At 43.1% G+C, this 23,853-nt stretch overlaps 1 protein-coding gene and 1 long non-coding RNA gene across 3 annotated transcripts in view; both read right to left on the minus strand.

The window, feature by feature from the left end:
• Positions 1-1,301: 1,301 nt before the first annotated feature.
• Positions 1,302-10,366, minus strand: LOC121919459. Its single transcript, XR_006101482.1, has 3 exons — positions 10,161-10,366; positions 1,876-2,023; positions 1,302-1,557 (listed from the first exon to the last, which is right to left on the minus strand). It is a non-coding gene; the product is annotated as an uncharacterized LOC121919459 (long non-coding RNA).
• A 1,538-nt stretch (positions 10,367-11,904) lies between these two features.
• Positions 11,905-23,853, minus strand: part of NLRP12 (NLR family pyrin domain containing 12) — a 38,992-nt gene continuing 27,043 nt past the window's right edge. The window contains exons 7-12 of one of the 2 annotated variants that reach the window (XM_042446902.1): positions 21,264-21,434; positions 19,520-19,690; positions 17,578-17,748; positions 16,987-17,157; positions 13,547-13,717; positions 11,905-12,303 (exon numbers count right to left, since the gene is read on the minus strand). In XM_042446902.1, coding sequence (XP_042302836.1) covers positions 12,216-12,303; positions 13,547-13,717; positions 16,987-17,157; positions 17,578-17,748; positions 19,520-19,690; positions 21,264-21,434 — 943 coding nt within the window. In that variant the 3' untranslated portion in view covers positions 11,905-12,215. The remainder of the gene's footprint in view (positions 12,304-13,546; positions 13,718-16,986; positions 17,158-17,577; positions 17,749-19,519; positions 19,691-21,263; positions 21,435-23,853) is intronic. The other variant, XM_042446903.1, reaches the window with a different exon arrangement.

A 23,853-nucleotide genomic window follows, 5' to 3' on the forward strand; every position in this document is an offset into this window, starting at 1 on the left:
ACTGGCGCGAAGGACCAGTGGGGTCCCACAGGGCTCTGTCTGGGCAGTACTATTCAAATCTTTTAAAGAATTGGATGAACAGAAAGTGGGGCCATACTTATCAAATTTGCAGATGACGCCAAATGAGGAGGAGTAACTAATAATACAGAGGACAGGACAAAATTCAAATGACTTGAATAGACTAGAAAGCTGAGCAAACCTAACAAATGAAATGTTCACACAAGAGAAAGGAGGTACTGCAATAGGGCAGAAAAAGGAAATGAAAAGTATGGATGGGGGGACACCTGGCGGAAGAAATACGTGGGAAAGGGATTGGGGTCAAAATTGACAACACGAACTAGGTCAGCAGTGCAATGTGGCAGCAAAAAGCAATGTGATTAGGCTGCATCAAGAGAAGTATAGGTGTCTGCTCAAGGGGTAATCAGGCACTCTAACTGCTTTGTCAGGCATCGCTGGTACTGTGTCCTTCTGGGCACACATTAAAAAGGATGTGGGAAAACTGGGGAGGTCGTCCACTGTAGGGCGACTATTAAAATGTGTGAAGGGTCTGGAAACCATGCCAGAGGGATGATACGGAGTGGGGATGTTTACCTTGGGAAAGAGGAGGTTAAGAGGTGATATGACAGCCGTTTAATCTTAAAGGATGTCATATTGAGGAGGAGCAAGCACAGGAAAAGAGATTCTGCCTCAACATTAGGAGGAACTTCCTGACAGTAAGGGTTGTCGACAGTGGACACCACTCCTTGGAGTTCTAGTGGAGTCTCCCTCCTTGGACATCTTGAAACAAATGCTGGATAGCCTCTATCGGGGATGATCTTATTGAGAGTTCCTGCATGGCAGGGGTTGGACTGGATGGCCCTTGCGGTCCCTTTGAACTCTAGGATCATGATTCTATGATGCATGCAGGTGGCTCCTCAGACCTTCATCCACCACCCACTGGGCTTTTAGGGCCACAAAGGTCCTGTTTGGCCCACACCGTTCTGTAATTGGAGGGCTGACCATCTGTTTGGAGCTGGGGCATTTTCCTTCAGGTCGTCTTTTCTTCCACCATTTGGGAAAGATGGCAAGCCGACACCCAGAAAGGGAGGACAAGCGCACCCCAACAGACAGAACCTAGGAGGGCCAGGAAGGGGGTGCTTGGACTGCCTCTTCCCTCCTCCCACTTCATTTGGGGCACATACAGGGGGAAGCACTTGTCCTTCTTTTCGGACTGCCGTACATTTAACCTTTTGCCGGCGGAATTCAAAACTGTCTCATTTGGAGCAGGACTAGAACTTGAGCTACAACACCTTGAGCCTGGTTCACTTGTTTCTTTTCAGTCCAGCAAAAGAAATGAGATTTTCAACTCCAGTCCTAACCAGAGCTGATCCTGCTTAGCTTCGATCAGACAGGATCTGTTGCTTTCAGGGTATTTAGACCTGAGATACGAGGTACACATACATAATATGAAAATAATAATAATTTATTTTCATTAAAACTACTTCTTACCAGATTTATAAGGCAGGCTGTGTGGTCACTTCTCAGTAGAAGCTATGAAGATCCTCAAAAGTGTCAATTCTGAAGCAAAGCATTAAGCATCTATGTCAATGGAGTGATGAGTCTGGGTGTTATGCCAGCTTTTAAAGGAGCTATCCTTAAAACAGTTCCTTAAAACTGCATTGTAGAGCCCAGAGTGGATTAATCACCCTATTGACATGGGAGTCACCCACAGCCCACAAAGAGCTCTCTCTCTCTCTCTCTCTCTCTCTCTCTCCCCTTCCAGCTTGCTGCTGAAATCCTGAGGAGCAGCAATGGGGAGAAGGGAGGACTCATGGGAAGGTATTTTCCTTACAACCAGTTCCTGTTGTTTTGCTCTTTTGGCAACATATAACTCACCAGAGTCTCTGTACTCAGCAGTCAGGGCTTTTGAATCCTCTACAAAGCAGGTGGAATCCAGGATCTTTCTGAAGGCCCCCAGATAAATTCAAGTACATAAAAATCTTCTTGGCATGGAGAATAGTGGCAAGATCTTTGCAACATATTGCTGTCAGATGGTAGTTGTAGAACTTAATAAAAATAATACAATAACAATACAACAACAACAATTCCCCAGCTTTCCCCTCTTCTAATTTAAGAAGTTTTAATTCTATTTATATATTGGGCTTGTAGAGACAAATCATAAAATTTCAACTTTTTTCCTTCTCTTGTTAAATAAGGTTCTTTTCTTAAATGATTACAGTGGGCTTTCCACATTCACTGGGATTTGGGGTACAGGGCCCCAGTGAAAGTGGAAAAACTGCAAATTTTAAAAAAAATCAACCTTTTTTTACCTGAGAGAACACCTCTTTAGGAACCTCTAGGTCCTCCAGCACAATGTTGTCAACATTTGCCAGAGCTTGACCATAGAATTACACTGGAGAACATACAAATGCTTGGAGAAATGATCTCCCTAGGAATCTCTAGGTCTTCTGGTGCAACTACTGGTGGACGTTGACCATAGAATAGCACTGGAGTACCTAGAAATTCCTAGAGAGAACACATTAATCAAATCAATGAATAATCAAATGCATAAAAGTCAAAGCCACAAATAATAATAATAATAATAATAATAATAATAATAATAATAATAATTATTATTATTATTATTATTATTATTATTATTAAGCTTTATTTATATATCACTGTAAATTTACACAAATGTGTAAGGACAACTGTGTATGCATATTTAGTATGTAAAAACTTGTGAAACAGTGTGGTAGGAACTGAGGCCAAAGATTGGAGGATGCACAATGAATATTCTGTAGCTCTCTCTCTCTCTCTCTCTCTCTCTCTCGGAGTCTTTAAAAAGCCCCAAGAGGAGAATTTCCTGTCAGAGTCTCAAGGGTTAAAACACAGCACACAGGGAAATGCTTGATGTGTGTGTGTTTGACCATGAGCATTCAGCAGAAGGACAAGGTTGATTAGCTCAGCTGATGCTCATTGGCTCAAGGACACTTTGGTGTCCAAGTGCACGTAGCCATGGATGATGAAACATGTGTCTGGATTACACAGGGGACACATGTCATGGTTACACACAGGAACTCACTGGGTTTGGGAGACCACATGGTCTGGAGTCTATATAAACCCAGGGGTTGCAAGTGATAGCTTGTGGGTTTGTTAGTTGGAGTTGGTTTGGTATGCGTTGTGGAGTTTGGAGAGATCTGTATCTGTATTATAGCACTGTGAATAAAGAGCACTTCGGGAGCTTTGGCTTTTCTGGTGGTTTATCAGTAGAAGTCTGGCATCGGTTTGCTGTGTGTCCCCGGAGGTTCCTGCATTGCTACAGTTCCTGGAAGACATCCAGCTGCTGTTATCTCAACTGGCTTTGATACCACAGTTCTGCTTCTAAAATTGCTAGCTCTGCTCAAAAGGTCTGATTTAACCACAGGACTCGTTTGAGTTGCTGACAGTGGTTGTTGTACCCAGCAATTGTGCTGACATTTCCCAACCTGCCCTGAGAAGATTATGATCCAAATATCAACTGAAAGGAGATAAAACCATAAAGAAAAGGGAGTTGAAGCAGAACATGTGATAATCAGACAAATCCAGCTCCCTCAATCCTCCTCCCAGAACATGACACCTCTGTTGTACTTATCCAACAAAGAGAAAGAAAAAAAATAAATCAGAATTAAACTACTTACAAGGACTACAAAATGCTATAATTATAGGAAGGTCTCTGCTGCTTAAGCAGTAAAGTTGCCTAACAAAACCAAAGCATTTTCTTATTTCAGTTCTCTTAAGTTAGTTCTTCGAAGCTTTATTGGATTGCAGAGGCATTCAAGATACTCTATCTAGCAGCTGTTCACTAAAAAGGCAGGAAAGAAAGACTGGGCAATGCATATACAATTTCTGTATTTTTACAATAAAATAGCACTATGGAATAGGTTAATGGATCAGTAGTAGCTGGTGGTTTCCATGTCAGTATGGTAGTGAATCTGCTTCGAGTTTTATTCCAGATTTTAAAGTGGCTATACAAAGTGCTGAATGTATTTGGGAGATAGGGTTCCAAATCCTGGGTAGCTCTTTAGAGTTCATACTAAAACCTGGCGCAGATTCACTGCTGCCACTGATAGGCCCTTATCAGATGAGTGTGGAACTGGGGGTCTTCTGCACTGGGTGATTCGAATTCGCGTTATTTCGCAAAGTACAGTCATACCTGGGAGTCCTTCCGCATTGGCAGGATTCAAATTGGCCAATCCACATTCGCGCGAAGTGCATTCAGTGCCGAATTGTCTTGTCACCCGGTGCTCAACATGAGGATGGCCGATTTGTATCGCCCCCTCGCACATGCTCAGTGGTGCCCTGCATGGGTGCGACCTTAAACGCTTCCGGGTGGGTGAAAGGGGAGGTCACGTCATGACAGCCCGGTAAACAGTTGGAGGCCAGCTCATTCACATTAACAATCGCGATACCCTGCCCGTCTGTTTCCTCTCTACATTCCTGCTTGGTTTTAACGTTACCATGACCTTCCCTTGCAACAAATTAGCAATTGCCGGTTCTACGTGTGTGTGTGTGAGTGTGTGAGTATGTATTCTGGGGGGGGGAGGAGCAGTTCCAGCGGCTGTCAAAGAGGCGGATGGCCATCTAGTAATGGGGATGCTTTGATTAAGAGTTCCTCCTCCTCCTCCCGGCTTGGGATCCAGCCTGGGCTACATCCCAGGCAGGGAACAGGCGCGGGGCTGCTGAATCCGGCGATCACCGCCGTTTCAAACGGCCTCCTCTCCTCCTCCCGGCTTGGGAGGCAGCCTAGCTGGCTCCCAAGCCGGGGAGGGGAGGAGGAGGCTGCTGGAACCGCGATTCCAGCGGGCCCCGTGCCCTTCCCCGCCTGGGATGCAGCCAGGGATGCCTCTCAAGCCGGGAGGAAGGGAGGAGGCTGCTGGAACCGCGATTCCAGCGGCCCCCGCGCCTCCTCCCTGCCTGGGATGCAGCCGGGATGCCTCTCAAGCCGGGAGGAGGGAGGAGAGGCCACTGGAACCCCGATTCCAGCGGGCCCGCCGCCTCTTCCCTGCCGGGATGCAGCCCGGGAGCCTCTCAAGCCGGGAGGAGGAGGAGGACGCCACTGGCACCGCCCCCCCCCCGCCTTCCTGGAACCGGCAAGAGAGAGAGAAAGCCCACCGGAAGTAAAAAATGGAATCTGGGGTCTTGCGATGGAATTCAGGACTGGGTAGTCACACCCGGACCCATTCGCACTGGATCGAACAGAGCCCCAATCCAGGATATCGCCAATCCCCTATCAGCGCACTGGCCAACACGCTCCAAAAAGAGGAGCCAGTACGCATTCAGTTCGGCAGCTCGCGCATTCACGTGAGTGCGGGTTGGGCCATTCAATGTGGTATGTATGGTATTGTGCGAAATAACGCGAATTCGAAACCACCCCGTGCGCAAAACCCCCAGTTCCACACTCATCTGATAAGGGGCCATAGACACACACCCCCAGTCACCACAAGTCCTTCTACTGCTATGTTCTGTTGCAATTTGGTCAAACTAGACATTGCATTAACTATTGCCAAAGGGACAACTATGTCTCTTGCAGCAAAACAAAACAAAACAAATAGATCTTGGAAATAACTAGTTATAATTAACAAAGTTACTTATTCTTAGTATTTATTTTCCTGTATGAAGGCACAGTAACATTTTAGAATGTAACAATGCATCTTTTTTGCTGTGTTTTGAACAGATATTATTGCAGGTTTGTATGGAGAGATAAGGTCCTTTCAGATAGCCTGGACCTAAGCCATGTAAGTCTGTATAGGTCCTGATCAGCTCTTTGAATTTTGCCTGGAAACAAACCGGTAGTCAGGGAGCTGTTTCAACAAGGAAGTTAAATGCTCCCTATAACTATGGCTGTGTCCTTGTACCACACAGCATATATTTAATATTTCCAGTGTGGTACTTCAGCAGTCTTCAGACCCCCACAGACATTCCATGAACGCTTTGGCCTTTCAGAAATGGAAAGAATCAGTTTCCTTCTACAGCTGGCAGCACCTTTTGGTTACCAACATTTTCCTCAGATCACCCCCAGTTTTGGGAAATCTGAAGTTATCTCCTATCAGACTGAAATTTCTAAAATAAATGCTTTTTGGCTGAACATTTACTTCTCCTTTCACAATCATTCAGGAATTTAAGTTGGTCTCAACTGAAAATACATTGTTTGAAGCAAACAGCAATGGCATCTGCCAGGGCTGCCATTTTTTAAAGGACTTGAAGTACTGCTAAAACCTCCCAGACAATCCTGAAGTATCTCAAACAAGGGGCACCAGCTGGAGAGATCAGAGAGCAAGGCTGGATTCACATAGCAAAAAGGCCATAAACACCCTCTTCTTTGCTGTAGGAAGACATATGCACATATTTTCACAGTGAAAGCACTTTTTTAAAGCATCGATGCAATCTTAAAAAAACTCACTTTTTACTCCACAACTGTTAGGGAAAAGTGGTTTTTTAAATGTATGTCCTGGATTGGAGTGGAATCAGAGGTAGTGGTAGGGTGTATGGGTGTGATGGGGGGGGGGGGGTAGGTGCGGCGGGAAGGGATTGGTGTAGGAGGAGAAGTGAGGCAGGGGTGTTGCAGCAAGGGACAACCTTGTGTATTTTACTGCTCAGAATGTGATAGAGGAACAAAAGGACCAAAGCAGAAAAGGGGCAGGAAATGGAGATGTGATTTTTTTAAAGTATTCTCTTTCTCTCTCTGAGGCTGACAGAGGATCACACAGAAGATGTGTGTGTGTGTGTGTGCGCGCACGCGCGTGTGTGTAGACAGTGAGAGTACAGATGCACACAGCTGCCTCCTTGAAACAAACTTCTCTTCTCTGGTCTCCCACCACACTCCCCTTCTCCCACTTTCCCACTGCTGAATGGATACAGTGCTTGCCATCAGGTTATGCAAAGAAATGATGTGGTTTGTTGGAAGATGGAGGAAGTGCACACATGCACAAGGTGACACGGGGGCACCTACCATTTGCGAGACTGCAGGGAGGAAACCTCGAGCCAGCTTCCCTCCACAGCTGGTTATTGTAAACTGACCTAATACCATTAATATCAGCAGTGCAATGATATGGATTAGCTGCCCGATTTAACACCTTCCTATTATTGACTCGCCCATTTCACAGTGTAGTCCTTTTGCATGTATGTATGTGCATGTGTCTGTGTGAATTTAAAATTCTCTCTCACTCATGATAAAATATGGGGCATGAAGGGGGGAAGAAATTGAGTGGGGAGCCATCCAATAAAAATGGAAGGTGGGTAGTAAGGACTGACAGGAAAGCAAGAAAGATTAGATGATAGGTTTCTGTATGCTGGTAAAGGAGGAAAGTGCAGCCGCTTTGTGCCATTTGAATCTGGGCAGGATAATGCAATTTGAATCTGGGTTATTATGAGTAGATGTATGTGTAACATGGTGAAACCAGGGGCACCGGACCTGGATTATTTTACAGGTGTGAATTCAGCCCAAAAACTCGTTATGCTGTGTACTTCTCCGAGTCATCTCTTACAAAGAAAATGATGACTACTTCCTCTCTTTCTTCTCAATACTAGTCGCTCAGTACAAAGAAAGCCCCGATTTCTTTCTTTTTAAAAACCTTATTGTGTTTGTCAGATTGAATTGAACCATTTCACAAGATCTCCCCGGAGATATGGTATAAACTCCTTTACCAAAACATTCCTGCTAACACTTGCAAGGAAGCCGCAAATGCCACACAGAAAAGCTGGGCTGGTTCTACTGCAAGGCAAACTGACAGGATGTAGCCAGGATTTGAGAAGGGGGGGGGGTCAAGACTAGTGCCACCATTTTGAGAGGCTAAGAGCCCCCCAAGACACAAAAAGAGGGTCGAGTGTGTACCCTGATCCTCGATGGCACCACTTTAACTTCCGTTATGGCTTCGTGCAATGGAATCTGGGATCTGTAGTTTTGAGGACCTGTTGAGACATTTGTCAGGTGCCACAAGAAACTAGAAATCCCAGCCTTGGAGCCAAGGGCAGTTAAAGTGGCATCAAAACTGGATTATTTTTTCAGTGCAGATGCAAACTGAGCCCTTCCTCTGAAGGTGTTTACATCAGATAAATTCAGCTCAATAAAGCAAAGTGCAGCTTCTCAAGCAATGAGCGGCAGTCACTCTTTCATGCTCAAAGACACTCTGCTCATGCTTTGAGACACTGTATTCCAACTTCTGAGCTGAGCTAGAAACCCAGGCTGCATCCACACAACTTCATTCCCATTCCAAGAGGGGTTTTTAATTTTAAGACACAAACACACACACACACTATCTATCTATCTATCTATCTATCTATCTATCATGATTTTTATTCCAAGCCATTTATACGTTCCTTTCTTTTATAATAAACAAACCCCTTAAGGAATCCATTTTGGGAGAAAGCAGGGTATATAAAATCAAGCAATAAAAAATTATAGTGCAATAGTCCATCAGTGCATGGCTTGCATTATAAGACTTTATAACTTTATACATTTAAAAACAATTAAAATCACAGTAGGCTCAGAGTGCTACAGAATCATGGAATCCTAAGTTGGAAGAGACCCCAAGGGCCATCCAGTCCAACCCCCATTCTGCCATGCAGGAACTCCCGTCAAAGCATCCTCAACAAATTTGTAATGGAGGTGTCCATCTACATTGTGAAAGATATACAGTACTATAGATTAATGCTATGGAAAATCACCACCTTGAGTCCGTATATTGGGAGAAAGGCGGGATATAAGAAAACAAACAACAAAACAACAACAATATCTGGGTATTGTAGTTTTGTGAGACATTTAGCATTCTTTGTCAGAGAGCTCTGGTGACACAACATACTACAAAATCCCAGGATTTTCCATAGCATTAAAGTAGTGTCGAACTGGATTATTTCTGCAGTGTGCAGTTCCCAGCAGTCTTGGTGCGTCTGGATGTGGGGCCTGCAGTAGCATTGCCTGGAGCGGGCCATAGGACTCCACGCCTCGATTCATTGTCTTAGATGATTCCATATATTAATTAATAAATCATAAAAAAAATCATAGAGTCGAAGAGACCCCAAGAAGGGCCATCCAGTCCAACCCCATTCTGCCATGCAGGAACTCTCCATCAGCATCCCATTGACATGCTGAAAAAGGGCCAGCTAACTGTTATTTTATTCTATTTGTCTTTTAAAAAAGAGAAAAACAAGGCTGGAAGGAAACCTCTTGCTTTTGCATCAAGACCCTCTCTCTTTTTTGTTGTTGCAAAAATCCAGAAATGACTGTTTTTGAAAACATGGTCCATTCTCAGGAGAAATGTACAGAGTAGAGTCCGAGTCTCTTTCTCTGGACTTCCAAAACCCCAAACTGACCCTGAGAGCATCTGGTCTGACCCCCAACTCAAGGAAACTTGGAAATCCTGAAGATTTAGGAAATTATTGATTTGATTATACAAGGAATAGTGGTCTCAGGCTTTTGCTGAAGCTCAGTGTACAGAAGCACAACATTATTTTGAAAACCACTGTGTATTAAATTACCTTCAGTCTATGTATAGAGATGCCATGAGACATACATGGATCCCATCTCCCATTATATCCCATTAGACATATATAAATATACCAGACTCTGAAAAACTCCAAAATCCAAAATACATCTAGTCCTCAGCATTTTGGTAAGGGATATATTATTTTCTTATTATTATTTATTTTATTATATTTTACTCTATTGTATATGGAATAAATGCTGAAAGTAAAGTAGAAGTCACCTTTCTTTATTACTAGAAGCCTCCTCCTTCTTTCTCCTCTCTTCTTCCCTTTCCTTTTTTCTTTTCTTCAGTTCTCCCTCCCTCCATCCTCTCCTATCATTCTTCCTTCGTTTTCCCCTTCCTTCCCTTCTCTGAAGAGACTTTTATTCTGGCAAACAAGGGGAGGAGGAGGAGGAGTGGAAGCTGGACTCTGATGGAATCGAAAGGGAAAGAAATCACAGGGACCCACTCCCTCCCCCTCCCCCCTCTCTCTCCCCTTCCCCTCTCTCTCTGAGCTTGAAACTTTTGTTTTGTCTTTCCCCTTTTCCCTTTCCGAGTTCTCCGTGGTTTTGTTGGAAGGGAGGAGGAGGGAGGAAGGAGCTTGAACACCCCCAGGGCCTGAAGGGGGGAGTCTGGACCCCCCCACCCCCCCCCCCCGGCTACGTCCCTGAAACTGACCTTTGGAAGGCTCAGTCATCAAATGGAGCACACAGCCACCACTCTATCATCACCACAATGAAGTGGGTGCCAGAAACAGGTTTAACTGAGCATTAATAATTACTAAGCGTGTTCTGATTTATTTTTAGCTAAGCCTCTATATTGCTCCCTCCCTCCCACTTGGTCATTTATTTTATGCTGCCTCTGTTTAAAATGCTGTGTTTGAATTATAGGTGGAGTGTGTGTGTGTGTTTTACATGTTGCTCAGAGAAAATTTGCAGACTGGAAGCCATGCCCATTTAATCAATTTTTCAATTAATCATTTCTCTGAGAGCAAACAGTCAATCAGTTTTTGTTTCACTTTGCTGAAGAGATGTAGCGGGTCCAAAAATACCCATTCATGTGCATGTTTTGTCCTTGAGTTATGGAGCACCTACATTTGTATGGTAGAAAATGAGTGCTTGGTTGGAAATACTGACTAGAAACATGCTTTACATGGGAGTTACATGCACAGATGCCGTTCATTAGACATTGCAGAATGAGGTATTCAGTTTTCAGTATCTTCTTGCACAACACCCCCCTCCCTTTCTCCATGGCAGATTCCAATGCCCACTAATGTGGCCTTTACTAGTTGGGGAAATAGGAGACATTCAAATAGCACTTGGTGCAGTTTTGGAAGTACAGAGTTGATGTTGTCATTCTGCTGGAATTTCTAGAGATCTGAAGCTGGGTGGGGCCTGGATGCCTACCCATCAATGAATGCACAGGGCACTTGGGATCACCCCTCTGGATGTGGAAGGGACACAGAAATGTGTGGGTGGAGTTACACCCACAGTATAGATGGCCAGGCACAATCCTTCTCCTTCCAGAGGTGATGAGTAAAAAAGGAATCTTTCCCATAGGGGAACTAGAGCCTCTTTAGACTGGTGTAGTATAAGCAAGTCAAGATATATCAGTCCCAAAAAATGAGCACAGATGGACAGCTGCCACCAGATGCAAAGCCTCTATCAGCTTTCCATGGGACTCCAGAGGGTCTTGCATGCCCATTTTCACACACAAACTGATGTGCCTCCCCTATATGGGTATGGGAAGGCAATACACTCGTCCCTCCACATTTGCAGATTTGATTATTCACCGATTTTATTAATATGTTCTCTCTAGTAATATCTAGGTCCTCCAAAGCAACTCTATGGTCAACTTTAACCAAAAGTCGAACTGGAGGACCTAGAGATTCCTAGAGAGAACACCCCACTAGACATTTGTAGAGCCTCCAGTTCAATTCTGTGGTCAATATCTGGCAGATGTTTACCACAGAGTTGCACTGGAGGACCTAGACATTCTTAGAGAATGTTCTCTCAGGAAAAACATAGTGTTTTTGTTATGTGTGGTTATTCCACATTCACAGGGGTCCTGTGTCCCTACTCCAGTGAATGTGGAGGGACTAGTGTACTTCTTTAAGACCTCCCATCACCTTCTCCCCTTCCCCAACAGTGTTTTTATAAAACTGGAGATGGGCTTCAAGTTTCTGAGGTGGGAAGATTGGGCTCTGGATACCTGAAGCTTCCCATGCCTTCTTTTAAAACCTAAGGCGAACTCAGAGGACATAATCAATGAAAAGCAATATGTGTGATTCAACCACATGCATAGATGAAACAATACGGAATAAAGGTTTAGTAGGATGAATTTCAGAGGAAGGAATTGGCAGAGCTTAATGAAACACTCCTATGAAATTCTAATCGGCAGATGATTTGAAGCCAGATACACACACAATAGGAAATATGTTTATTATTTCAATAAACAAAGGGTAATCAGTTTGAATCCCCCAAAAGGAAAGCTGCCTGCTAAAATGGAAAAAGAGGATTTTAGGAAGGTGTGGCGGGGGAGATCCAATCAAGGCCAACATATCTTTTCTCTTCTTGTCTGGCTGTTGCTTCAGTTAATGATGAAGAGGGGAGCCTGAATTCTTGCTCCACAGTCTCAGTAGCTGACATGCTTCAGTGGAGCACCCACAGGTGTTGCTCTGGATGAAACTCTATACTTGTCACTTCCAGCTTTCCATCACCATTGCTGCCCATTCTATGTGTCTATAACCAGCTCAGGCTTCATCCGTTTCAGGTAGCTCAGCTCTCTCACTGTGTCTTCACTCAACTCTTCAGTATCCAAACTGTAAAAACAGGGAGGGAGGGGTGGTGGTGGGTGAATGCTCATGCATTCTGTACATTGGCAGAAAGTGTGTGCAATTTAAGGATGCTTCTTTACATACTATAAAATGTATGTTATTTAAAATCAAGGGTGTGGAACCCTCTCAGCCTAATGACCAAATTTAATTCAAGGGACGCTGTTGAGGTATCTGCACTTCATATGTGTGGGGAAGGAAAGGCAAAGGATAGGGAGCTAAATTGCCTCCATATAATGGATTAAAGAGCTTAGTGCAAGTTCCTGAGCCTGTTTAGACTGGGGTGTGTGTCTGGTTGAGCAAAAGCTAGAAAATCACCAATATAGGAAGAGGCTATGGTCATCAATGCCACAGGGCCAGATTGAGACCTCAGTGGGGCTGCATTTGCCCCAGAGCTGAGATCCCACTATGCCTATTTTGAGGCAGTTTTACATTTCCCACCCAAGGAATTCTGATGGTTTGTCCGTTTTTGTGGTGCTCCTGAACTCTTTTTCAGCAAGGGGACCCTTCTCTTCCTGGTCATACCCACAGAATCAGTTCTTCATGATAGATATTGTGGTATTTAAACCAGTTTAAATTAAAACAATTTCTTTGGCCACACAAACCTATTCAATCCTGGCATGTCCATTGCTGTGTTCATCTCCTGGAATGATTTTAGTATTCTGATAGTTTAGTTACGCTGCTTTTTAATAGTGTAGAAAAAATGGAAGTACAAAGATGACCAGAATGCCTTATCTGACTTTTTATAACCCTTTAAGGCCAAGGAGAGGGAATCTCTGCCTCATAGGCTAACCAAATATTATTGGAGGATGGGGGAACTCCATTTAAATGACCATATTTATTTTCAGACTCCACCTCTGGCAGGGAAATCCTCTCCTCTCCAGTCATAGACAAGAGATATTTCCTGCTTCTTACCGCCAGCTCACTGCTTTTAGGCTTTCCAAAAGCTCCATTAGTCCAAATGGAAGATGTAAAAAACAACAAACAAACAAAAACCCAAACCCAAAGCAAACCTCTAAGTGCAGTTTGGAAGGTGTGGGTGTATACACAGGTCTGGACAAGGCAACCACGTACTGTTGGTAGCATGCCACTACCACTGCCCTTGCCTGAAGCTAATCCAACTTTCTGTGTGAAAAATGTTCCCCCATCCCTGTCTCAAGACGTTTTTCTTACTCCACCAGAGTTCCTCAAATGAATGTTGCATGCCAAGGAAGCTAGCAGCAAAACTCACTCTATTGTCTCCAGTTTGCAGTTTGGGTGCTTCAGCCCCTCACACAGCAGCATCACTCCTGCATCTCCCAGTTTGTTATTTCCCAGCTTCAGCTTCTTCAGGCTTTGGCTGGTGCTGAGAACACAGCAGAGGTCTTCACAGGAAGCTGCTGTCAATTTGCAGTTCCACATCCTGTGAAAGAACAACAGTAATGAATGGTTGTGCATTCATTACTGATTTTTCATGAAAATTTTAGGGCATGGCATCCACTCCTGTATTTCTGAAGAAATTCTGTTAGATGAATCTCTGTTACCTCTTTGTCTCTTTATCATTTGGATCCATTGTGCTTTCATCACTTTATTTCATAGAATCATACAATCATAGCTTTGGAAGAGGCCACAAGGGGTATCCAGTCTACCCCCAACCATGCAGGAACTCACAATCAAAGCACCCCCAACAGATGGCCATCCAGCCTCTGTTTAAAGACCTTCAAAGAAGGAGACTCCACCACTTTCCAAGTTAGCCTGTTCCACTGTCAAACAGCTCTTCCTGTCAAGGAAGTTCTTCCTAATGTTCAGATGAAATTTTTTTCTTATAGTTTGCATAGCAATAGCAAGTCCATTTCTATACCCCTTATCATGCACTTAAGCACTCCCTAAATGGTTTACAATGTGTAAGCTAATTGCCCCCAACAAGCTGGGTACTCATTTTAGTGACATACGGAAGGATGCAAAGCTGAGTAGACCTTGGAGCCCCTGGGATCAAACTCACAACTTTGTGGCTTGTAGTACAGGCATTTAACCACTGCGCCACGAGGGCTCCCTCAAATTGGATCCATTGTTCTGAGTCCTCTCTGGAGCAGCAGAAAACAAGCTTGCTCTATCCTCAATATGACACCCCTTCAAATACTTAAACAGGGCTGTCATATCACCTCTTAACTGTCTCTTCTCCAGACTAAACATACCCAGCTCCATAAGTCTCTCCTCATAAGGCATGGTTTCCAGACCCCTTCACCATTCTGGATGCTCTCCACCTTATCAACATCTTTTTTTGAATTGTGGTGCCCAGATCTGACCAAAGCAGAATAGAGTGGCACTATTAGTTCTCTTATCTAGACATTGATCCAGCCTAGAATTGCATTGGTCTTTTTGGCTGCTACATCACACTTGTTGACTCATGTTCAACTTGTGGTTTACTAGGCCTCCTAGATCCCTTTCATGTGTAGTCTTGTTAAGCCAGTTGTCCCCACCCCCATATCTATGCATTTCATTTTTTCTGCCTAAGTACAGTACCTTACATTTCTCCCTGTTGAAATTAATTTTGCAAGTTTTGGCCTAGCTTTCTAATCTATTAAGGTCATTTTGAATTTTGATCCTGTATTAAGTATTAGTATTAAGTATTAGGAGGATTATTTGTAACTTCTCCTAATTTGGTCATCTGCACATTTCATAAGCATGTCCTCTCTATTCCTTCATCCAAGTCACTGACAAAGATGTTGAATAGCTCTGGGCCCAGGACAGAACCCTGTGGCACCTCAGTAATCACTTCTTTCCAAGATGAAGAGGAGCCATTATTGAGCACCCTTTGGGTTTGGCCAGTCAACCATTTACAAATCTACCTAACAGTTGCATTGTGTAGCCCACATTTTACTAGCTTGTTTGCAAGGATCTCATGAGGGAACCTAGTCAAAGCCTTACTGAAATCAAGACATGTTATATCCATAGCATTCCCTTCATCTACCAAACTGGTAATTTTATATATAAAAAAGGGATACAATTAATCTGCAATGACTTGTTTTTGAGATACCCAAGTTGACTTTTTCCAATTATGGAATTACCTTCTAAATGCCCACAGACTCTCTGTTTAATGATCTGCTCTAGAATCTTCCTTGGTGTTGATGTCAAGCTAACCAGGTAGTAATTATTTGGGTCCTCTCCCCCCCCCCCCCCCCCCCCGCACTTTTTGAAGATGGGGAAAACATTTACCCTGTGTGAAGTTGAAGGATTTCACGGCTGGCATCCATAGTTTTTTGTGGGTTTTTCAGGCTATGTGGCCATGTTCTAGAGGAGTTTATACCTGGTGTTTCACCAGCAGCTGTGGCTGGCATATTCAGAGAAGGTTCAAGTTTCAGAAAAGATGCAGGTCACAGCTCCTGGAATAAATTCTTCCAGAACATGGCCACATATCCCGAAAAACCTGTTACACTTGTAATGCAGGCCTGAGTGAGACTTCAGTATCTACACCTAGGCACTAGATACCAGTGTGGAATGAAGAAGCTGGACTGGACAGCTCCAAAGTGAAGATATTTATTTACAATGCTAAGTAAAAGCTATATGCAAGAGCAGGAACTGTACAGGCAGAGTTCCTCTCTGAACAAGCAATAGCTCTCTTACAGACTCAGACAACAACTCACCAACCACTTGTAACCACTGTCGCCTACTGCTGTAACCCACACTGTTTACTTTAAGACACAGCCTTATATAGACTTGGTTGATGCAACCACTGCAGCACATGGCATAAGCCATTAGCTCATCCTGCTGAGTCATACACACACAGATGTATGCGGAATCCACATGATGGTGTCTGGCCTCAGTAATATTTATCTACATGCCCTGGCCTTTTTCAGTCACACCACACACACACACAATGACTTAGCAGCCTACAGAAGTTAATTTTCCACAGCCAACATGGCTGACAAAACTAAACATCTGCTCTCCTCTAGTCTATTGGGACTTCTCTTGTGCTCCAGAAATTCTCAAAGATTATTCCCAGTGGCAGTAATCTTTGAGAACTCCTGGAGAACTGGAGAGGTCTCAGCAGACTGAAGGAGGGCAAATGCCACTACCAGCAGACTTGAGAAGGGTGCCAACACTACTTTATATATTCATGGGATGGAATTTGCTATGAAAGGCCACCAGGAGTAAATATTCAATGTTAAAGGTTTATATTATTATGAAGGTGGTGCGGGGAGAAGAAGATAAAAAGAATTTTAAAAATTCTACCCTTAATGCGTTGTAGTAAAGGTAATCATGCTAACATCTCCTTTTGCAGGTCCTTTACAGAACTGCTTTCTAGTAATTATTTAGTACTCACAGTATTTTTCAAATTACAGTGTGCCCATGCCATACGTGGGCGCACTATAGGCGGCTTTCAGCATATGCTGAAAGCCAAGATGGCTTAAGCTTAATGGGGTGCGCGCCCATGGTGCACCTGCACTGCCGCACCATGCACAAGCCCCATTACTTTCAATGGGGCTCGAGCATACACGGTTTTTTTTTAATGCGCGGGGGGGGCAGAATAGATCCCCGCATATAAAAAGAGTGCACTGTACCTGGATTCTTTATACTCATTTGTATTTCAAAGAGACCATGGAGGAAAGCAGATATGCATGGAATGATAAAGCTGGTGTTGAAAATATGTTTCCCATCAGGCATTTTGATATGTTTTTGTTAAGTACTTACGACAAAACTTCAAGCTTGCAGTCTGGGTGTTTCATTCCTTCACATAGCAATCTCACTCCTGAATCTTCCAATGGGTTTTCCCATAAATCAATGTCTTTCAGCACCTGGCTTGTGCTGAGGACAGAAGAGAGCTCCACACAGCCAGCTGCTGTGATTCCAGTTGTACACAAACTGCAGAACACAAAGATACATTGCTTGGTCTCATCTGATTGTGGTGACAGTGATAATGTGTTTGAGGAAAAGATTATGGGCACCCAAAGACTGGGTTTGGAGACCAGAGGAAGTTGTATTGATAAGACACAAAAAGGTAAGAAGAGACATAATTGGTGGTTCTATCATTGCTTATGCAATAAAAATGCAAATTTGGCAAAATTTTAGAACAGACAGGTCAGGAAGTAATTTAGTCTCCCCAGAGATGAGTGATGGGATATGCAGGAAAAATTTGACTCTTTTGAATGAGAGGCGAAGAAGCAGGGTGAGTAGAATGACAGGGGGCTTTTCTTAAAGAAAATTATATGGGCCATGAGCATGCCACAAAAGAAAGCGTTGGTGCTCACATTTAGAATTGAAAGGACTGTAGCTCTCACTTACCACAGTTTTTGCATCTTACAGTGTGGATGCTTCAGTCCCTCACACAGTTGCTTCATTCCTGAATCCCCAAGTGCATTACTTCCCAAAAGCAGTTCTGTCAGGGTCTGGCTGCTGCTGAGCACTGAAGCAAGATCCTCTGTGCAAACAGCTGTAAGTTCGCAATTGAACAAGCTGCAAGAGGCAGAGAGTAGCAGTGTTATGACTATATAAAATCTATAAAATTCCTGCTTCCAATGTGTTAGCTACCCCTCCTAGTTTTCTATTGATTGACAATTTGAGAAGGATTCCCTCAAAGATAAAAATATTGAATAGTGTAGGCCCCAAGACAGAACCCTATGGTTCTCCATTTGAGACCTCCTTCCAGTCTGAAACACAGCCACTGATAACAACTTTTTGAGCATGATTTTCCAATCAGTTATGGATCCCTGTGATGGTGTTTCCATCTGTTCCATATTTAGTCAGTTTGCTAATCAAAATATCATGGGGGACCTTATTCAATGTTTTGCTGAAAGGCAGATAAATGACATCCATATCATTCCCACCATCTACTTAACTAGTGCCCAGATCAAAAAAAGATATAAAGGCCCCATACAGAGAGGCCAAAATAAAGCTGCTTTGCGTCACTTTGGAGGTATGCTGTTTAAATGATGCATGCTTCCTAAGAGTCAGGAAGCTGTGCCAAAGCTGTGCTCCAGTCCTTAGGACTGGATCGTGGCTTTTGTGTGGCTTCCGGACTCTTAAGACGCATGCATAATTTAAACAGCATATCTCCAAAGGGGGCGTTTCCACTTGCGATTTAAAACGATTTTAAATACAGCGATTTGTTTTAAAACAACTCAAAATACAGTGAGTGTTATCCCGCTTTTCAAATCGCTTTATTTGTATCGTTTCCATTTACGTAACGTTTTATTTTGTTTCGCTGTAATTGACACAGTATCGTTCCCATTCATGGATGAATCGATGTATATTTAAACCGGTTTTGTTACTTTTTCGTTCACATTCACTTGTTTCGGCTATGAATGTCATGTCAATCAAAGCGACGTCATCATGACATCACAATACTTTGGAGTAACTTGCATCGATGTAGCCTGTACCTGCGTTCCCACTACCTGACCGTTTTTAATTCGTATTAAATTTAGCGTTTTTTTTTAAAAAGAGCCAATGAGGAGGCGCTTAAGCTCTTAAGAGCTCAAGGTGATCAAGTGCCTAGGCGCCTATGAACATTTTAAATTAAAAATATATATATATTATGCATTTAACACACTTACCCCTTATCGCAACGACCTCCATGGTCAAAGGGGCAAGGGAGGGAAAGATGGCGGTGGCGACAACGGATGGGGACAAAGAAAGGGTGACTCCCCCGAGCCAGCCCATCACGCTCCGCTCCTCCCATCCTGTGGAACCTGAATCAGATGCTGAAACGTTCCAACTTATTATTTTTAAATACAGCGATTCTTATATCGGCACAAGGGATAACCCGGGGTAAAACCTACTATTTTTTTGTGCCGGTTTATAGGCTTCTGCTCTGGTTTAAATGTTTGGATTCGAATCAAATTCGAATCACCGTGGGAACGATAGAGGGTAAATCTAGAACTGTTCTAGAGTTAATTCGGGATTGAGTGAAAACGATACACCCTGGATTCGCTTTGTAAACTGGTGTATAAGCGGGTGGGAATACTCCCAAAGTGACCTGAAGCAGCTTTATTTTGGCCTGTCTGTATGGGGCCAAATTAGCTTGGTTGGATCTGTCCTTAACAAACCTTGCTGGTTCCTACTAATCACTACATTGCCATCAAGATATTTGCAGATGGATTCATGCATAATTCATTTTGTTCCTGGTCCAGGCTGACTGGCCTATAGTTTCCTTCTGTGTGGAAGACTATAAGATAGGCCTCAGCTGTGTCCTCTACCCCCAGAGGAACAAACCAAGCTTGTTACTTGCTTTAATGTCTCCAGTTTGCAAAGTGGGTGCTTCAGCCCTTCACACAGGAGCTTCACTCCTGAATCACCAAGTTGGTTAAATTCAATCACAAGCTCTTTCAGAGTCTGTTTTACAGTTACAACAGAAGCAAGATCTCCACATGAAGCTGCTGTAATACCACAGTGCGCCAACCTGCACAAGACAGAAAAGATAAGTTGAAGTAATTTCCTCCTTCAAAAAAATTTCCTTAGTGAATGTACCCATGATAGGAAATTTTCAAGGTGTTATTCCTAGCTGTCCTTAGAATGAAGCTCTAGTGCTTCACAAGAATATGGAGCAGTTCCATCCCGTTTAATGTGCACAAACATCACATCTTTGGATGCATAGTCATAAAAGATGTCTTATTTATTCTGGTGTGTCGCTTTTTTAAAAATCACAAAGATATGACAAAAATCTGTGTTATGTTAATTGCCTGGTTTCTAGCCCAAACATCCTGATTTTGATCAGAACGACAGTGAACAAGTGCAGTCGATTAAAGCTTTCCCTTCTTAGCTGAAAGCAAAACAGCCCCACTGAAACATCAGTAATTTAACAAAAACTCCTTCTGGTACTAGTGGGAGACTTCCTCCTCACCTGGAACTTATTTTTAATGGGATTTTGGCTGGTAAAGAAGGTTTTTCCTCTTCCTACCTCCTAAGGTACCAGTTAAAATCCCACCCACAGGAGAATAAAACAATTCAAATGTTTTCTCCCCACTGGGCAAGATTACAAAAGTCTTTGTCCATTTTTGATGATTATTCAGATGTTGGGATTTCTTTCATAAAGATTGCCTGAAGTTTGTTGGGGTTTTGGCACTTTTTTTGGCACAAAATTAGTCTTTTTGTACTGGTATTGGTAACAAAAAAATGGGGAAAGGAGCACTACTGTACTTACTATCATGCAAAGGCCCAAAACCTTGTACTCAACAATTTCTTTTCTATTTTTTTTCAACCTTTCAAGACACATTTTCTTATCAAGGAACAAGAATGAGAAATTTGGGATCCTTCTTTCTCTCCCTAGGTTTTATAGGGACACAAGCCCTTTGACGTTGATGAAAGAAAAATGGATGAAAGATCTGCCAAGCCAACTGGATCTGCCACTGACAGCTAAATTCTCTATAGCTAATCAGGATACAGGAATGCTGAACAATTAATTCCCATTCACTTTCATGCTTTTTTGTGCTCTTCCCTACAGTCCTTCCTTTGCCTTTTCTTCCTATCATTTCTGTCAGTCTGTTGGTTAAAATAGTTATCTCTTGTGTGAAAAAAGAAATACAGTGAATCCTTGGTATCTGCTGGGGTTTGGTTCCAGAACCTCTTGTGGACACCAAAATCTCTGGGTGTTTAAGTCACATTAAATACAATGGATAGTAAAATGGTGTCCTTCATATAAAATTTGGAATTTTTGGAATTTATCATTTTAAAAAATATTTTCAAGCTGTGGATGCTTGAATCTGTGGATAAGAATCCATGGATATGGGAGGCCAGCTATATACACATTATTTTAAAAGCATTTTTTTAAAAAAAGGCAAAGTTCTATATGCAAATATATTTAACTGCAATTGCTTTATGTGGATAATCCATATCTGGGAAGACGGTCTTTCATTTCCTTTAAGATCTGATTTATTTTGCAGCTCTCTGCATTCTTTACTGAAACACACCAGATCGTGACAAAACCATAGAAATAAGCTGAAATAAAGGTTGAAGAAACCCAGCTCATTGCTCACCCTAATTTTTCCAGTTTGCAGTTGGGCTGCTTCAGTCCCTCACAGAGTAGCCTCACCCCAAAGTCTTCCAGTTGGTTATACTCGAGATCCAACTCTGTCAGTGTTTGGCTGGTGCTAAGAACAGAGCAGAGATCTCCACAGCAGGCTGGACCAAGCTCACAATTGGTGAGTCTGTGATGTAAAGGAAACAGACCCAGTAAAAGCCAGCACTTGTTGATTTTGTCTAGATCCTTAACATTTTTTCCTCTGCTGTCAAGGAGCTACTATATATCATCAAGAATCAAAATGAAACCACAGTCTTCCATTGGAAGTTTTCACAATAAGAAAACAACAACAGTGTTTTAGGGCACCTTTCCCAATCCATGCAAGGAAGGAAGGAGGAAGGAAATCTATCTTTTTTATCTTTCACATTTTCAAAATTTTAAAATTCCAAAAATTTGGAATGACCTGCCGGAGGAGATCCACCGTATTACATCCCTTGACACCTTTTTAAAAAGTGTTGAAAACAGATCTCTTCCAGCGGGCCTTCCCAGACTGAACTCCAAAGAATAAAAGTGTCTACCCGTCCTACTTGTCCCCCCTCCTAATATGGTCACCCCGGTTCAATTTGAAATTTTGTTAATTTTGTCATAATGAATTGAACTGTAACTATAGTTGTGGTTCTTATGATTTTATTACCTTTTTAAGTGAAGCATGTTCTTTCCATCTAGTTTAGGAAGGAACTTGTAAATGTTGGCCTTATCGTATTGGCCTTAATAAAATCCTTACCCATCTCCACTGACCAGGTTCAAGAGTTCAGTGCTATTCTAGCATGGGAAAGACCAGATTATCCCTACCTGCCATGTTGCTGTAAAAGATGAGAAGCCTCTTAGAAAAAAAAGAGATGGCTTTGCCAAAAAATTTGGTGGTTGCAGTGAATCCATTCCCACTTATAATCAGAACTGTTAAAAAAAACTGTCCAAGGTGCTGAGCTTATTTTGGGAGAAAGCATTTTGTGTCGCTCCATTAAAGTTCAGCTGAAAATCCAAAACAGGTTCACTTTCTCCCTGTCCCCACAGCCATCAGCTTCACCAAAGAGACAGCCCCATCTTTGCACCATAAAACACAATTGAAGACACAGAGATGCAAATCCAGTCTTTTAAGAGCCTAGGGCAGGATAGAAACCGCCGCTTTGCGGCGTTCCCCCGCCGGCGCCATTTGCTCTGCGCGGGAGCCGCAGCAGCCAACCCGCGCGGCTCCCGCGGGGAGCAAAAAAGAAGCTCCATTTCGGAGCTTCTTTCCGCGGCGCACTGATGACGTCGCGAAGCGCCAAGGGTGGATTTGCATCGCCGTGTCCTCAGCGGTACGTCTGGACGCTATGCGTCCAGTATGTAAAGATGGCGGCCCCCATGTGGAAGGGGCGCCACCATCTTGTACGTATTGTATACGTACTAGGGTTAGGGGGGTGCGGAAGCACTGCCCCTTCCTAACCCTAGTACGTATACAATACGTACTATATGGCGGTTTGTATACCGCCAAGCATTTCCCCTAAATGGACCAGACTTTCACTTTTACTGCCACCACATCCATTAAAAAACAAAACATATTTTTTTTACCCTGTTTGCAAAAGAAATTGCATGTTTTGGTAAGTGCTTATCAATGAACAAGCCAAATAAAAATTTCCACTCATCCCTTTGCAGGAAGTTTCACCTGTCTCAGTACCCATAATGCATGTTTATCCACATATAAGATTATGATATCTTAAGTCAAGGCCTGAACTTGCTTTAGCAAAGTCTCAACCGCACCACTCATCCAGAGCAATGTACCTACCATTTTCTGTTCTGTTTCCCAGAGGATGCCCCTGTGTACGAAATTACTATGTTCTAACACTATTATAGGGAAGGAGGTGGCTTAGTGGTTAAGATGCCAATTCTGATGATCAGAAGGTTGGCAGTTCGAGCCCCGAGTGCTGCATGATGGGGTGAGCTCCTGTGACTAGTCCCAGCTTCTGCCAACCTAGCAGTTTGAAAGCATACAAATGCAAGTAGATAGATAGGTACCACATCTCAGTGGGAAGGTAACAGCATTTGGTGCAGTCATGCTGGCCACATGACCACCAGAGCAGTCCTTAGACAACACTGGCTCTTCAGTTTAGAAACGGAGATGAGCACCATCCCATACAGTTGGTTATGACTAGACATTCATGTCAAGGGACTACCTTTACCTTTCCCTTAAACAATATTATACAGGTGATAAATTCAGTAGTACTGCTACATGACGTAAAGGAAAAGAGTAATGATTTCATTGCATTGAGAGCTGCTTTAGACATCCAGCCCACTCTTCATCTATTACACTGCAGCAATTGCAGTTCAATCCCACAGCAGTTAAACACTGAAAGATTAAGCTATCATCTGTAGGGTTGTTGAGCTGTGTTACCCATGCTGCTCCATATAAATTTTGGAATCAATGATAACCCTTAATGACCCCTGGATGAACTCTAACAGCCTGTCCTCCATTACTGACAAAGCGAGAGGACATGTACACCTACCCTGAGGGAGCAACCACATTAGCATCTTAGAGGGTCCGGGGAAGTCGCATAAAGGGATTATCT

Source organism: Sceloporus undulatus, chromosome 1, assembly GCF_019175285.1.
Source record: "Sceloporus undulatus isolate JIND9_A2432 ecotype Alabama chromosome 1, SceUnd_v1.1, whole genome shotgun sequence".
In the NCBI taxonomy this organism is placed as follows: Eukaryota; Metazoa; Chordata; class Lepidosauria; order Squamata; family Phrynosomatidae; genus Sceloporus; species Sceloporus undulatus.